The 17,947-nt window shown below is 40.0% G+C and overlaps 1 protein-coding gene across 6 annotated transcripts in view; it reads right to left on the bottom strand.

The window, feature by feature from the left end:
- The window catches only part of MACROH2A2 (macroH2A.2 histone), a 23,079-nt gene extending 5,132 nt beyond the window's left edge, over positions 1-17,947 (bottom strand). The window contains exons 1-6 of one of the 6 annotated variants that reach the window (XM_088144352.1): positions 17,756-17,947; positions 16,443-16,536; positions 14,345-14,577; positions 13,086-13,192; positions 7,645-7,842; positions 880-996 (exon numbers count right to left, since the gene is read on the bottom strand). In XM_088144352.1, coding sequence (XP_088000478.1) covers positions 880-996; positions 7,645-7,842; positions 13,086-13,192; positions 14,345-14,516 — 594 coding nt within the window. In that variant the 5' untranslated portion in view covers positions 14,517-14,577; positions 16,443-16,536; positions 17,756-17,947. Of the gene's footprint in view, positions 1-879; positions 997-7,644; positions 7,843-13,085; positions 13,193-14,344; positions 14,578-15,237; positions 15,305-16,442; positions 16,537-17,755 lie in introns of all 6 variants that reach the window. The other 5 variants (XM_088144351.1, XM_088144350.1, XM_088144353.1 and 2 more) reach the window with 5 other exon arrangements.

Genomic DNA, 17,947 nt, shown 5'->3' with positions numbered 1-17,947 from the left:
CTGAAGCTATGCTTTCCTTCCCTTTTGTCTATTGCTAGCTCAGGACATAAGATTTTTCCATTTACTCTATACATATACGTATTTGTGCCTAAAATTATATTCAATTTATTGCAATAGAAAGTAAATATCTATTCCTTTTAATTTGCATAGATAAAATCACTTTGGAATTTCAGTTGACTAGCTTGCACTTTTCGAGACATCAAGGTTATGCTGATGTAATTCCAGAATCTTGAAACCCATATGATTTTATGAAACACTTTTTCAGGGAGATACCTTTTTATATGCAATAACTAAATTAAGTACAGACATTCTGAAATATTTTCTGTATCTAGGGTACCTTCTGTACCCAGAAGGTAGCATGTGCAACTGCTCTTTTTTTGGCCTCCTACCCTCTATCCTCTGGAACCCGTCTCCAGAGGATAAAGACTACTCCAGGATAACTGGTGACAGGACTGTTCAGGCTGCACCAAGAAGGGGAATGTTGCTGAAAATCAGTTGAACAAATCTTGCATTACTCATTCAACCAATTGAGGCAACTAATTAGAGTACTAATGAGTTCAGATGTTTTTAACAGTTTTAACAATGGACTTCTAGGAAAAGATGAAACATGGAATAAGATGTTACTTTTGTATTGCAATTAAAATTATATTCTAGTGCATAAGAGACCTGCAGCATGTTTCATTTTATACAAGCCAAAAATGTGTGAGTTAGAGCATATAGCTCCTAAGTGATATTCTGCAAATAATTTCTTGATGAAGTAATTTCTTAAAAGAAATAAGGTAATATAACGATGTTTCCTGACTGAATCTTTCGCAAGGAGAAACAAGTATGTTTTCACTGGAGAATATTTTTGAACTACTCTCTATTAGAGAATTTTACCTTTACCTTCTGTCCAGGAACAAGGCTTTTGGAAGAAAGTATAGTGAATCCATCTCCAGGTCCATCATCAGCTGCTGAATTGGATGCTCCATCTTTTTCATTTTCCTTCTGTTTATTCTATTAAAAAGAATATTAAATAGTCAAAAACAGAAAAGCTAAGAGGAATATTTGGAATCCAATATATATTTTAAAAGTTCTTTAAAATGTACCCATAAATAATACTATTCCATAATATAGCTATAGGTGGCTGTTTTTTCTAGTGGAAAGAAATGTTTTGTAAATACAAGGGAGGAAAAATTTATGCCAATTTACATATTTATTTTTAAGATGAGAAAATTCTAATAAGTTGAACTGATATCTCATTTTATATTCGGATATGATTTTCTATGAAGTAGTCCTTTCACACAAGTTGCTTACCGTCAGAGGCAAAAAACCCCAAAAAACAAAAACTCACAGCTAATGTTTTCTCTAATGTGGTAATTTTTGGTTTTCTGCATAAGGTACTTTTTCACATTAAGAAATTCTGTGTAAAAATGTGACAAAAATATTCTACTGTGCAAGGAACTTACCATCTCTTGAGTAAAATTATCACTTGACTTTAAGTGGATACAGTGAAGGTAGTGGAGAATATATGTAGCTCAGGACTGAACTGTTGGGTTTTTGGTGTTCTTTGAGCTCACTTTTCTTTTTGTAGATGTGTCGTCACCAGGCTCAGTAACATCATCAGTGCATGGGGGAATGGAGTTTGCTGACTGATTATATATGGCAGCTTGCCTACCAGTACTGACCAGAGTACTGTTTCTTCTTTGCTTGTTCTTGTTCATTTGGTGCTAGTTCCTGTTTATCTGGGTGTTGGTTAATGAGTATGTCATGAGGAAGGATGTATTTAGGGTTGTTTACCCCTTTCTTTGACCTCTAGTTGCTTCCTTTTTTGGAATGGTTTATAAATGGAGCTTATCTCAATGGCTGATTGTCAGAGTGCCAAGCCCCTAGGAATTCTCTTGCATTTTTCTATCTGGCTTGTCTAAAATGTCTGCAGTTTCAGAACTGAAATTGAGTTTGAACTTGTCAGTGTGTTGTGACATTAAGGAGTTTTCATCATGTCTTCTGACTGCCAATTGATGTTCATGTATGTATTCCGTCATCTTCTACTTGTTTGCCCTACAGACTGCCTTTCATAGCGGTTGTGTTGTATTGTAAATGACTCTTGTTTTGTTTTCTTTGGCTGTTGGATTCTTAGATTTGTTTATAATGCTTTGGACAGACAGAAACAGTAATCCAATCAAGCTACCACTTATAAACAGCCAGCAAACTCCACTCTCCCATGCAATATATTATTATTATTATTATTATTATTATTATTATTATTATTATTATTATTGCTTACAAAATTCAGAAACAATAAAAACAGTTAAAAACATTCAACAACCTGGGCAGCCTGGTCTAAAAGAATCATAACAATAACAAATCACCCCAGTGGCCCCACAAATACATTAATCCCAGGCCTGAGACCAAAGCCAGGTCTTAAGGGCTTTTTGGAACTCCAGGAGAGAAGGTACCATCTATATCTCTGGGGAGATGTTGTTCCAAAGGATGGGGGCTGTGACAGAGAAGGCACACTTCCCCTTGGTCCCTAAGATGACAACATTTAATAGAAAGGACCTGGAGTGTACCCATTCTATCAGAATGTATTGGGCAGGCAGAAACAATTGGAGATAGGAGGTCCCTCAAATATCCAGGCCCTATAATATGAAGGGCTTTATAAGTAACAACCAGCACTTTGAACTGTACCTGGAAGCTGACTGGCAACCAAAGCAGATTGCATAGCAGTGGTGACACACGGGCATACTGAGAAGCGCCCATTTCTGCTCATGCTGCTGCATTTTGTACCAGCTGTAGCTTCCAGATGGCCTTCAAGGGCAGCCCCATGTAATCTGCATTGCAATAATCCAGCTGTCAGGTGACCAGGCATGAGTAACTGTCTGAAGGGGCTCCTGGTTAAGGTAAGGGTGTAACTGGCACACAAAATGTGCAAAGGCCCTCCTGGCCGCAGCTTCTACCTGGTCTTTTAACAGTAGCTATAAGTTGAGAAGAACCCCCAAGTAGCACACCAGTCTCAAATGGGGAAGTGCTACCCCATCCAAGACCAACGATGGAAACTTTCCCAACCCTGGTGGGGGGGCAAACAGCCACGGCCACTCAGTCTTTTCAGGACTGAGTTAAAGTTTGTACTGCCCCATCCAGACCTGAACAGCCTTGTGATGCTGGGTCAGTACATTGACAGCTTCACTTGTGCAGCCCAGGGTTGAGATATACAGCTGGGTATGACAGTGAACCTCGAACTGATGGATGACTTCACCTAGCGGTTTCATTTACAGGTAGTCCCCGGGTTAAGAATGCCCATTTTATGGATGACCCATAGTTAAGAACGGAGCCTACTGTAGCAAAATTCGAGTTAAATACACAATGGTTCGAGTTAATTATACAATACTACTTATACAAAATAATACAAATTTGGCTTATACACAAATTTGACTTAAGGACAAACCTTGGACAGACCTTCTTAAACTGGGGACTACCTGTAGATGTTAAACAAGAGAGGAGAATGTTGAGCCCTAAGGCATCATGCAAATGAGGGGCTGCAGGTGCAACCTCTCCCCCATTGCCTGTACTGACTTAAATAACTTTACCTAGCCTGCTAATGAAACATCTGCAAAAAGAAAAGCAAGTTCACCAAGAACCCAACAATGAAGATAAAGTGCTAGCATTAAGCATAAATACTTTGTTAACTTGTTACATTTGGCTTATTTTAATTTAGGCCATCTAAATACTAACATATAGCTTTAATTCAATAAGTTAATTCAACCAACAATCCCAGGGAATTTGAAGCAAAGCAGTCAATACCTGTACTAAAATGCCTGCATGTTACTTAATTCTTTACATACTGGGGTCACTGACCAGAATATATGCATCCGCTTGTTCAAAAGACATATTGCTGGTTTTCAGGTTAAAAACCCTCACAAAATGGATTGTAACTTAAAAGTACAAGATATATAAGTAAACTCTTAAAACAATATTCAGTGCATAAAATAATTATAATAAAGTTAACAAAAGAGCAAAAGCAAGTTAAACCTTAGTACTAAGCACAGTACACTAAAATTAATGAACACCCAAATAAATGTTTTTAAAATCCTTCTGAAGGCCAGCTGGAGTCCTTACACAGTTCCTGGAGAGGGAATTTCAAGTATGAAAGGCCATCAGAGACAAAACCCTGTCCTTGGTACACCAATCTTAGAGTTACTATTCATAGGTCTGATAGCAGGTTCTTAAATGCTTATCTTAAAGGTTAGGAAGGTTTGTACAAGTGCAAGAAATGTATGGCCTTAAAGGGTAACATCAGCACTTTGAATTGGGCCTGAAAACAAATAGGCAACTGGCATACCTGTCACAGAGGCACAGTATAGGTGTAATGTAATTATAGTACGTATAACCATTCTGGCTACTGCACTCTGCATCAATTATAGTTTTAAGATTGGTCTAAAGAGCAGACCCACAGATTACAGTAATCCAGTCTGACTATGCCCATAGCATGTGTTACTCTCAAGAATAAGTTCATGGTTGGCAAACTAATCAAAGGTGGTAAAAGCAGATATTTATAATATGCAAAATGGTTACCCATAATCAAACATGCATCTGCCTAGCTTTCAAGAGCATCTCTTATTAATACATCTCAGTGGTTGATCTTTCTTACAATTTGGAATCTAAACATTCAGTAACTATTTCATGACCTATGAACTGAAATAAAATATAAACACTGGAACTATTGTATTGTTGAAGGCTTTCACGGCCGGCATACGATGGCTGGTGTGGGTCTTCCGGGCTGTGTGGCCGTGTTCTTGAAGTTTTGTTTCCTAACGTTTCACCAGCACCTGTGACTGGCATCTTCAGAGTGCAGGAGCACAGACAGGAGCAGTTCTCTCTGTGCCCAGGGTGAAGTGACCCTTTTGTGGGTATTTATAGAGATCTGAGGGGGAAGGGGGATTGGGGGTGTGTGTGGGGGGTTGGGTTACTGAGTGGCTGCTTGTTTTGGTGTCACCATCTGTGTGTATCTTCCTGGGGATTAGGCGGGGTTTTTTCTTCTATTGAATTGTTAAGGAGAGGCTGCTGGGGGTGATTAGCAAGTTCATTGTGTGAACTGTTCACATGTCCTGGTGGTTAAGCTGAGTTCATTGACCTTTTGCAGGCTGTATTTTTCAGGATTGGTAGCCAGGTTTTGTTGATTTTTAGACTCTCCTCTTTTTTATTGAAACTGTGCTGGTGTTTGTGAATCTCAATGGCTTCCCGGTATAGCCTGGTATAGTGGCTGTTGGTGTTGTCCAGTATCTCTGTGTTTTCAAATAGGATTTTGTGTCCAGTGTGCTTGAGAGCATGTTCAGCTACTGCAGATTTTTCTGGTTGCTGTAGTCTGCAGTGTCTTTCGTGTTCTTTTATACTGGTATGGATGCTGCGTTTTGTGGTCCCGATGTATACTTGCCCGCAACTGCATGGTATGCGGTATACTCCTGCGGCGGTGAGGGGATCCCTTTTGTCTTTTGCTGATTTTAGCACTTCTTGTACTTTTCTGGTGGGTCTGAAGATTGTTTGGAAATTGTGCTTTTCCATCAGTTTTCCCATGTGGTCTGTGACCCCTTTGATATAGGCAGAAATACTTTGTTGGTGGGTGGCTGTTTTTCTTCTTCAGTCGCATGTTGCTTTCTTGGTTTGATGGCTTTTTTTATTTCATTCTTGGAGTAGCCATTCGCTTGTAGGACCCAATTAAGGTGGTTAAGTTCAGAGTTTAGGAATTGGGTTTCGCAGATCCGATTGGCACAATCCATGAGGGTTTTGATAATGCCTCTTTTCTGACGTGGGTGGTGGTTGGAGTTTTTGTGTAGGTACCGGTCTGTGTGGGTGGGTTTTCTGTAGCCTGGGCACAGAGAGAACTGCTCCTGTCTGTGCTCCTGCACTCTGAAGATGCCGGTCACAGGTGCTGGCGAAACGTTAGGAAACAAAACTTCAAGAACATGGCCACACAGCCGGGAAGACCCACACCAGCCATTTTCTGTCTATTTGGAACTCTGAAATAGGTTTGTTAAAAAAACAACCCTCTTCTGTCTCAATAATGGCAAGAAAGTAGAGCAATCTGGCTGCTAGCAAGGTCAGGGAATGTAAGGCAGCCAACAACTCACAGGTAATTGAAAGCAGGATCCAAAGCCAGGCCATAGACGGAGTCCAGATGACAGTCAAGGCGTCAAACAGAGTCAGGATCCAAAGGCATGTTCCAGAGTCAGTCCAAGCATCAAGGGACAGAATTTCAGTGAATCAACAGAAATCCAGTTCACAAAGGCCATAGCCTAGTAGATAGACATCATTTCCAAGGCTAGCTGCTAGGAACTAAGGCTTACAAAGCCAGAGCTCCTGGGACCCACCCATGCTCTAGCTAGCCACCATTCAGTAATTTAGAAGAAACTCCTCTTTGTGAATAAGCTTCTATCCCAAGTAACCTTTAATCCTGGTGAGTGCTGTTCTTTAAGCATACACTTCACCTTTATTCCTGAAATCTCAGTTGCCTGCATACTGTGGGCTGAATCATCCAATTCCAATGAGGAACTCTTGGCTTCAAAGTAGTCTAAATCTACATCTAATAATCTAGGACTACATCTCTAAAAAATCTGGATTCCTGGACTCTGGTTCAGAATTTTGTGGCTCTGAATCTGGATATTCAGATTTATTTTCTGATTAGGATTTTTACAGAAGTTGATATAAACTTGTGTGGTTCATTTGGAATAGCTTTACCAGATTTAACAATTTTCATAACTGAAGTGATTCATAGCGGATTTTTCCATTCATATATGGAAATGACATAATTAATTCAAAATATATATATTAAAAAGCTCAATATATTAAGCCTGGGATCCTAAGCATACCTCCTTGGAAATGAGCATTGTTGAAGGCTTTATACTGCACCCAAAGACTCTTCACTGATGAAAGAGAGCTTTTTCTGGAGGCAAAGAACTTTTGTACTAGACTACAGGTAATTCCCAGGTTAAGAACACCCAGTTTACGGATGACCCATAGTTAAGAACAGAGCCTACTGTAGCAAAATTCGAGTTAAATACATAATGATTCAAGTTAAATATACAATGGTTTGAGTTCATTATACAATACTACTTATACAGTATTATACAATAATACTGCTTTGGCTTACATACAAATTTGACTTAAGGACAGACTTTGGGAATGGAACTTGTTCTTAAACTGGGGACTACCTGTAATTTGTGTTTTATGTTTGTTAAAGCTCATATTAAATCTTGAGTAGTCTATGGGCACTCATAGGCTCAGTTTTATATAGGGCTCCATGGCACAGACAAAAATATTATTATATGTCCTGCAAACCCCACCCACTTTTGACTTTGTAGAGAAAATATTTTTCATCCCTTCATTAGCTGTATGATTTTTTTTTTCTTCTCAAAATTCCAACCATATCTGGCAGCTGAACTCTTGAAAAAGCTGAAGTTGTTCCTCTGATTTAACTTGCAATGGCTCTTGGGTCTGTTAATAATGAACAACAGTATTTAGGAAGACTCTGTTCAGGAATTAAGCTTTTATAACATCTGAAATAAACCTGGTTAAAATAAAGCAAACTTTCAGGAGTAAGTAAGATCAAGTTCTAAGAGGACACCTATTTCCAAATAATCAAAACTGATTGCTCTGAGTTTTGCTTACCTTTTTAGGTGTCCGAGCTTTGCCAGCCTTTGCTTTCTTCCCACTTTTCTTAGCCCCCAAAGGTTTTCTTCCTCTCTTCTCTGGAGAAGGTGAAAGGATAGTATCAGATTTGCTTTTGGTGCCTCGTTTTTTGGCAAGAAGCTCTGGATGAATTCTGGGTAGAACACCTCCACTTGCTATAGTCACTCCTTTTAATAACTGTTGAAAGAGGCAATGTGGAGAGATTGAACACAACTGAATACAACTTCTTAAATTTAACTAATTTACCGTAAAGAAATGTGTTTACTGCATTTATAAACAGCTACACAAAATTGAATAACTACATGTATCCCAAGCTCCTTAAAGGAGAAGTAAGACTGCATTAGTAAAATAAAAACACAATGACTTGTTTTTATTTATACTGTAACTCTCACAGAACAATAAAGAATTAATTCCTTTCAGAGGATATTATAAAGTAAGGAATTACATTCACAGTAAGATTCCTCTTTATAATAGGAGAGCCACAATATATAGATAAAGAAGAATGCCATACTTGAAAAAAATCCAGACAACTAGATTACAGCAGAGATATAGAAAAACCTAAGTAGAAGGAATTTTGCAGCCCAGGTATTGTAGCCCTAAGAAAAAAATTACTGATATTACAATACTATGCTCTGGTACTGCTATACTTGCCTATGATTATCATCAGATACTATCTGTTCATGGATGATATGTGAATGAGGAATAGGGTACAATTTGGTATACCAGCAGCATGGTTTGGCGGATAATACTAGATCGAGACTCAAATTACATAAGGGGAAGCCAGAAGACCATGCAAACAGAACAGTCCAAATGACAAAGTGAGCCATATATTTCAAGGCAAATACAACTCCTCCCAGCAACAGCAAAATATGTACACACCAAAAACAAAAAGACCTCCCTCCCACCCCAAGAAACATATATAATATTTCACATATAGTAGTTTCTTTCTTATAGCTGAGAAACAGTGAGGCACAGCAGTAGCTAACTACTAGAAACTAGGATTATTAGGGAATTTATTACCAGATTTTTAAAATATAAATAATACAAAAGAGAGTACTTCTCACTACATGTAGAATTGATTTGTCCTTACCACTAGCAGCTTCATTTTCCCCTTCCTCACATACTTAGAATTAAGAAACAAGTTAAACAGGTATTTCCTTCATAGCACTTCTCTCTTTAACAATGTTGATTCCACTTGGCAACAAACTGAAACCAGGGCATCTGCAGGAATTTTCCCAGTGACAGAACAAAGTATATCAGTATATAATTGTCTGAAGAGAATTGGTTTATAATTTCTGGTAGATCTGGTAAATGAGAGGAGGCAAGAATAGGACAAATAACTATGGAGGGGGGTAAATCTGAGGAACTTCATGAGGAAATCTACCCCTTTAATGGATAGACTCAGAGTCTGGACAGTATCTTTTTATCCAAAACTGGAATCTTCTCTTCCTTCCATGAACATTTCACTTGTTTCATCAATTAACTATCAGAAACATTAATTCAGTTTCAAAAGCAAAATAAAATCAAGGACATTGCATGCCACCATTAGAATACACTGCAGAATTGTGGTGTAACACTGGGTTAATTCTTGAGGATTGCTTTATAGAGATGTGGACCATAGAATTTCCCAATATATCAAAGTGAACATTTCCCACTTCAGAAAAGTTATATAGTATATTATTGTTTTATTGCCTATTACTCAACATTGTTTCTAACATTCTAGTAAAAGCAATCTTTCTCCATAAAGCAGAGCTTTATGCTATTCAAACCCTGTAAAATAGGCTAGTTTTTTTCCACATCAAGTAATATAGCCCATGTACTTGTGCAAACTATGGATACTGAATATAATAATCATACTCATTTGCATAGGAACATTTTCCAGTTCAGCATTTTCTGGAAAGATACATCTTTGTTCCCTCAGCAACATTCCCTGCATAGTGATCCTGGATGAATGCTGACAGTGGGTAGGGAGGGACTGTTTAAGATGAGATCTGAAAATGCTTTTGATCAACAGTACTAATGGCTAGGTTATGAACATATCATAGAACTGGATATTTAAACAGGCCAAATGGTCACAGGTGAAAATGTATACAGTATGTGAGAGATACCTGGATAGAAACACTATGTCTCTACACTAATAATAGAAGCCTCAGAACCAAAATGGAATAAATGAAGCATTTACATTTAAATAAAAACATATAAAGGGCATAAAGGAATGGAAAGAGATAGTGGAATAAGGTATTCTCTGGATGCTCCATATATCAAGGAGGGAAATACTGAACAACTAGAAACTTGAAAAGAGCATTCTTTTCAATTCAGTTCAATTAACTGAATTGTTGTGGGCATAATTTCAAAAGTAATTCTGAATGCTATTAGGATGATTTTGAAATAGAGAATGTGGTAAATATGTTAAATGACTGTGCCCTGAAATAGTGGTTTTTAACTTTTTCAGGCTGTTTAAAAAAAAAAAATTCCTGGGGACCCTGATCAAGAGGGAAAGCTCTCTAGTGACAGAAAATTGTCTCTATTTTTTTTTCTTTTTTTGGCATTGGTTTCTCACGGAACCCCATCAAGTTCTTGGGAACCCTGGGGTTCCCCAGAAAAGTCCTGCTATAAAACAACTGTTCATGGATGTAAACTGAGATGAGATGACCCTGGAAAAATCCAAAAATGTCACCCGGTACCTAATACAAGATGTAAGGGTTGCTGAACTAGGACAGTGGCCACAACAATTTAATCACACATTTATCTGTTAAGTGCAAAATTGCCAAGGAAACCCACTATTTCGTTTTCAGAAGAGGGATCTTTTAAAAAATGAGGTTTGTAAAAAAAATTGAGAAGGAAAATAAAAAGAGTTAAATCCAAAACACTTGACATGTTTTTTGTTTTTTCACTCAAACTACACACAAAGCTTAACTACAATGCATACTCCAGTCAGGAAATGTGCTAACAAATCCAGCAACTTACCAGCATGATCAAAAATCTATTAGAATTAAAAAGAATTTTTTTTAATCTTCATTCAAAAATTGAACTCTGGCCATAATTAGAATGAAAAGGAACACAGTAGTACATAAAAAATGCAAGAAGAAAGTAAGGAATGCAAAAAATGATTTTTGTTTATTAAGTACTGCAACTTATATGCAGCTCTATTTCCAAAGACTCTGGAAGTTTTAAAGGGTAAACAACTTTAAGACAAATATTAATAGATTACTGGATGACAAAGTAGTTAAAAAAGACAAAAATATGTGACTTCAGAGAATCAGAATTACAGTGGTACCTTGGGTCACGAACTTAATTCGTTCCGCGACTCTAGTCGCAACCCGAATTGGTCGCGACCCGAATCAAATTTTCCCATAAGGTTCAATGTAAATACGGTTAATCTGTTCTGACCCCTTCGAATTTGGTCGCCAACCGATTTTGGTCACATCCTGAATCAATTTTTCCCATAAGGTTCAATGTAATTACGGTTAATCCGTTCTGAATCATATGTATTTTTTTTTTAAAACCACAAAAATATGAAACAAAATACAGTACAGTGCGGTACGAAGAGAGAGAACGCTAACCTTGCTCAAGGAGACTTCTGGTGTGGAGGACAGGAAGGCGGGTGGGGAGGCGGTTATTGCTTGGAGGGAGAGTCCCCCTCCCTACAGGAAGCCACGACCACATGTCACGGCAGGGAAAATGGCTGCGGATCCTGTTTGTCACCCGATGTGGAGTTCGCGGACGAAAGCAACATTTTGCGAACGGTGCTGTTCGTGACCCGAATTGGTCGTGAACAGAACCGTTCGTGACCCAAGGTACCACTGTATTTCTTTGCTTCTATTAACATTATAGAAGATTATGTCTATTGACATAAATAATGCAAAAGGAAATACATTACTCAGCAAACATGAGGGAAAATAGAGAAATGAATATCTGAATTATTAATTTTAAAATTAAAAAATGGATTTCAAGTCAGCATATATAACGTAGTTATAATAGCCCAGGCCTTGTTAAAACAGGATAACTGGAAAGTAGTATTTCAACATTATATTTGTTTATATGGAAGTAAGTCTCATTGTCAATCTATTAGCTTATTGCAGCAAAAATTCCAAGGAATCTCCTGACATATTAAAGACTAATAAATGTGTTTTCACATATGCCTAAACCATTTAAGATGCTACAAAATAATAATCTGTTTCATTCTTCTATAGCATTGTATGTCTGGTATTGGTTCACAAAAATATGCTATTTACATTGTAAGCAACTGATTGTAAATTTGCCCCATGCCTATTGTAAAGCAGCTTGATAAAGGTTGCTGAAACCTACAAATGTTTTGAATGCTTTTTTAAAGTAGAAAATAATACAGTGGAAGCTGGCTAAGTATGAGTCATACAACACCTTGCTTGGTGAATCCAGGAGAAAAAAATGATGATTTAGATTTATAAATATTCTATATTTTGGGAATTTTATTTATTTATTTATTTAATTTATTTAAGCAATTTATATGGCCGCCCAACTCACTAATGGTGAATAAAGAGAGTTCAACCTTTTGCTTAGTGGCACTGAATTAAACTAACCAGTGGTATCCTTAACAACCAGACACACTGGTCCACAAAGCTTAAGAGATAACACAATATCAAGGAGCAGGTGGCAGTTGTGGCAAGGAGGGCCTTTGCCCACCTCCGTGTGGTGCGCCAGTTACACCCCTTCTTGGATCAGGAGGCTCTCTGGTCAGTCACTCATGCCCTGGTCATCTCTCAATTAGACTATTGCAATGCACTTTACATGGGGCTACCCTTGAAGAGTATCCAGAAGCTACAGCTGGTTCAAAATGTGCCGCATGGATAATATTAAGTGCCCCAAGGATGGCACATATAACACCTTTACTGCGGGAGCTGCATTGGGTGCCAGTTTGCTTCCCAGTCCAATTCAAGGTGTTGGTTATTACCTTTAAAGCCCATGGCATGGGCCCAGGTTACCTGAGGGACCGTCTCACCCCTATTACATCAACTCATCCCACCCGATCAGGCAGAAGGGGCATGTTGTGGATCCTGTCAGTGAGAGAATGTTGGCTGGCGGGGCCCAGGAGGAGATTCCCTTTTGGAATATTCTCCCCCCAGAAGTGCAGCGGGCCCCTACCCTCCCAGCTTTCCAGAAAGGATTAAAGACCTGGCTCTGCCAGCTTGCATGGGGCGACAGGAGCTCAAATCGTCCCTGGAGGTGGTTAGTGCCCTGATGATGTTCCCTGAGTTATTCGCCAATTCTCTAACATTCTTGGTACTTATTTATTATTGTTTTATATTGCATTTTAATTAATTTTATCTCTGCTGTAAATAGCCCAGAGTTGTTTCAATGAGATGGGCAGTGACAAATTTGATATATAAAAATAAAAAATAAATAAAATAAGATATCCTTTACAAATAATCCAGAAAGCCTACCTGATTTAGCTCCTCATCATTAGCAACTGCCAGAAGGATGTGTCTTGGTGCAATTCTTCCCTTTTTGTTGTCTCTTGCAGCATTTCCAGCTAATTCCAATATTTCTGCTATAAATACAGTGGGACCTCAGTTATAAGATTATAACATACATACATACATACAATTTCAGTGCAATAATATCACACTCAAGTTTCTTGAATGAAAATCCTACATTAAAAATCCCCAAATTTGGTCAGGAGTATCATAGGGCTATTAACTAATACAGTCTTGTCTTACGAGTTTGGTACAGCATTTTAGAAAATGCTGATTTTCAGGGTTGATTCAGGGTTTGGGGGAAAATTGAAAATGAAAAGGCAGCTGGGTGACTTTGGGCTAGGCACTCTCTCTCAGCCCAACTCACCCACAGGGTGGCTGTTATGGGGAAAACAGAAGGAGGAAGGAGTATTAGGTATGTTCACCGCCTTGATTTATATAAAAAAAATAAAGGCAGGATAAAAAATCTAAACAAAAATTATAATAAAGTTTCTCAGTGGTATCATCAATTTCAAGGTGCAAAAATATAAACACCCAAATGTTGATGTTCTACCATTAACAATTTTGAATGAAATTTGCTATTTTAAAATTAAGTTTTATAAGCCGTTCCATTAAAGTTAGAACTCCTCAAACATTTTTATTAAATTGTCAAAGGCCAGTAGAAGGACATAAATCTCCATCCCACCTGAAGCAGTCAGCTTTACTACTATGTTTTCAGAATGGATGAAATAGCTCCCCTGCACTGGAAGCCTGCTTGATCTATATTATTTACATACATACATACATACATACATACATACATACAAATGTGATGCCGCTGTTTAAGTGCAATTTCTTGTGCCTACAGCCCAATTTAGGCATTACTGAAACTGAAATGTTTACTATGTGAGCTCCAGTTAAATCTTACCCTCTTCCATCACTGAAATAATGACATTAAAAACCTTCCCCTTTGGGTGAAAAAACCTGGGTGGGATGTCTACAAAAATATAACTAGTACCTTTGCCCTTTTCTATTTTACAGCACACAAAACATGTTACAAAAAGGATAAAACATACCCTAATGGATCCACACTATTCCCATTGTTTTGTTAAAAGCCAGAATTCAGTAACACTCATGCTGCAAATAATGTTAATGACTCTTCTTCTGTTGTACAGCCTAATTTCCTGAGATGTTACGCAAGCAACTGGTTTTGCATCTTCATCATTATAATGGATATATGCACTTACCCGCCAGGTATTCTATGACAGCTGCCATATACACAGGAGCACCCACTCCTATCCGATACTTGTATGTTCCTTTCTTCAAGTACCGCATCATTCTTCCTACTGGAAAAATAACACCTGCTCGACTGGAGCGTGATATTTTGCTCATTTTTTTCTTTCCACCTCTGGCTGACATGTTGCTGGGTGTTTTTCAGTGTTCTGGTAGACAATCCTTTTTTATTTGCCCTAATACAAAACTTAGAAAGGATGAAAACAGGAATTCATATTGAGTGTGTAATGTGATAACCACCCTGCTCTCAAAATAATTTAAGGATCAAAATTGTAAGTCTCATTGCAAAAGACAGGTAACAGATTTTGAGGTAATACACAGTATATGTGATGTTGATTGCATTATAGTGGGAAGAATTTCACAATGCAGGAGTATTTTGGCAGCCAGCAAATTTCAGCAGCCAGTTTTCTGGATAATCATTTATATATATATATATATATATATATATATATATATATATATATTTCACATTTGTCACTACCCATCTCACTGGTAGCGACTCTGGGTAATTTACAGTAAAAGAATAAATAGTAATTAAAATACAATATAACAAAATTCCTATAAATAATAAATATCTTCCAAGATATTGATGGTGAACTAAAAATTATTAGGCTTGGGGAGCGTCTTCAAAGTGGCAGCCACCCCCAGGGTTGGTTATATCTCTTCTTGCCCCACACAAGTTGGCAGAGCCAGGTCTTCAGTTCTTTCTGGAAAGCCAGGAGGGTGGGGGCCTGCCTCACCTCTGGGGGGAGAATATTCCATAGGGTGGGGGTAACAGCACAGAAGAAACATTATTTCAAACGTTCAGTTGTCAGTGACCCTATTTATATGGTTAAAGTGAACCAACCTGTGCACATAAAAGGTATCAGCACCTTGGGGAAATGCTAAGATTTGTGGAACTACAATTCACCTCCCTGTCAAAACCAAAAAAAAGTCCAATGAGTGTGTTCAGTAGCCACCAAATGTGGATTCCAACTTTGTAAATACTGGAATTATTTGGGGGGTGGGGCAGGTAGCCCAAATACAAAATAGGAATTCTGTATCTTAGAAGCTGCATGCAAATTAACATTTGGAAGGTACAGATTTACCATGAAGGGGTTAATAAAGGTACACCTCCTGAATTGGTCTTAACTATATCTATTTTATCAGACTTATGGGTATTTACAGTAAAGAAATGTATAGAAAGCTGATAAGCAAAGCATTCAATTATTTGTGAATAGATTTTTTAAAAATTGTTAGCATGTATATATTTGAAACTTTGTAAAAAGCCTTAACCAACTCCCTGGCCCTCCAGTATTTCATCCAAACCTGGAACCGTGCATTTCAGTGGGTGGGGGGAATAGAAAATAGGTTTATTTTTCTTTCTTTCTTTCTTTCTTTCTTTCTTTCTTTCTTTCTTTCTTTCTTTCTTTCTTTCTTTCTATCTATCTATTCACCCACCATCCATCCATCCATCCATCCATCCAATTTATATAGTTGCCCATCTCACAAAATGTGACTCTTGAGACTAGCTCCATATTTTGGTCACAGACATGGATCAACTCTGCAAACACAGGGCTATGTTAGTTCACCTCTTATTTTTGGTTACCCCAGCTCACCCACTCAAGCACATATGTATGTGTATATGTTAAAAAAGGAAAATATCAGGATGGTTGAAAGCATGAACAATAGTTGCATTTTTAAGTGTAACAAGCTTAGAAACAAGCAATCTAATTCATGTAATTTAGATGCAAGTCCTTTCCAAAGAATACCCTCTACACACATTTAGTGAATATTGCAGTCAGAGAGCAGTTGGGTCTATTGGCCCCAACAATTTGCAGGAGGCTGTTAGGCATGCATTTAGTGGAAGATCAGATCACAGAGCCAAGCAAGGGAGAAAGCTGGTAGCCTTGTCTTATCCTTGATAGGCACACTTGGTTGTGCCACTGAAGGAGGAAGCAGTGCAGCTAAGGCTTTTGTCTTCCACTGTGAGAGAAGACTTTGGCCAGGTATAGAAGGAACAGTCTCATGTATTAGAGAGATTTGTATTTATTGATTTGATTTATATCCCACCTTTTATTCTGTACAGCTCATAATGTTCCCTCCTCCTATTTTCCTCATAGCAACAACTCTGTGAGGTGGGGCATCTCCATCAAATCCTGTGGCACTTGACACAGGGAGTAAGATATATTACACTTCTTGATTTCAAGTATTTAGATTTTGCCTTATCATAAGGCAGGCCTCCAAGAAGGCTATACTATGAAGAAACAACGCCCCCAATTTTTCTTCAGGAGTGGGGACTGGTAAAGGTAAGGGTAGGAGGAAGGCAAAGAGGGTCCAAAGATGCATATGGACATTTGGACAAGATGACTCTACTTCGAAAAAGTCAGGGATGGCTCAGGCATGGCTAATTTTCTCCTTCTCGGGCAAGAGGGAAGGGGTGGGGTGATACTTCTAAGCACTCCTATGGTAAGATGCTTTTAAAGGGAGGGGGGGCTTTAACTCAGACCTTTCCCCCTCAAGAGAACTCGCATTGTCCGAAGACACCGCCAGAGAAGCTGCCCGATAAAGGAAGCACGGACCACGCCCCCTCCCGTGCTTGGCGGGGGCGTGCGGAGGAGGGAAGCGGCGCGCGCGCTCCCCGAGAGGACGGTTGAAAAGCGCGCGCTGACAGCTTTGGAAGGGGAGGGGGGCGGCGTTCGGGGGCGGCCGCCGGGGAAAGCCGGCGCTGGGGCGCGAGCCAGCGGTTCCCGCGCGAGGGACGGTGGGAAATCAGGATCGTTTCTTTCCCGCGCGATTGTCGATCCCCCTTTCTCCCTTTCAGCCGCTCGGGCGGGCGGAGGGGAGGAAAGGCAGGCTGGCTCTCGGCTGCGCTGGTCGCTTGAGGTGCGGGCAGAGCGAGCGCTTCAGTGTGGCTCCTGCGCCGTTAACTGGGTCTTCTCCGAAAGAGCATCCCGGAAAGGGAAGCGTCGGGGAACTGACCTCTTCTCACCCCGCTCCCCCTGGGGAGCCGGGCACGGTGTGGGGAGAGAAGGCGAGAAGGGGTCAGGTCGGCGCAGCGAGCGACCGGGGTGGAGGACCTTCGGACCGCCTTCCTCCCCCACTCTCCTCGCTCCCGCCGCGGCATCCCACATCCCCCTCAGCGGCCTCTCCCCGTTCGGCGACCCGGCCGCCCGCCTCTTCCCCTTCACTCCCCTCCCGAGCCGGGCTGCCATGTCTTCGGAGGATGGGGTGGGGGCGGCTCGCTCCCCTTGCCCGGTCCGCCTCCGTCGCTTCGGACCCGGGGGGGAGTGACGGCAAAAGGCCTCCGCCACCGCCGCGCATCAGCCGCGGCCGCCGCTGACGGGGCTTTATTCGGTCCCCGCCGCCCCCGCCCCGCCGATCACCTGCCCGGCGGCAGCCGTCTCCTCAGCCTGCTGCTTAGGTCCCGCCGCGCCCGCCTCGCGCTGCCTGCTCCCCGCTCGCCGCCTGTATTGTATGGTTTCAATGGCGGCAGCTCTGGAGGCCGGTGGTAGGAAGCGGTGGCGAGCGGGGCGGGGGGGATCCTTCTCCACATACCACCTCTAGGAGGAGTCACG

Source organism: Python bivittatus, unplaced genomic scaffold, assembly GCF_059951505.1.
Source record: "Python bivittatus isolate LINGU-HERP-01145 unplaced genomic scaffold, Pbiv_v1 ctg000400_np1212, whole genome shotgun sequence".
Classification (NCBI taxonomy): Eukaryota; Metazoa; Chordata; class Lepidosauria; order Squamata; family Pythonidae; genus Python; species Python bivittatus.
The sequence above is the reverse complement of the archived record's forward strand: the minus strand, read 5'-3'. Positions and strand labels throughout refer to the sequence as shown.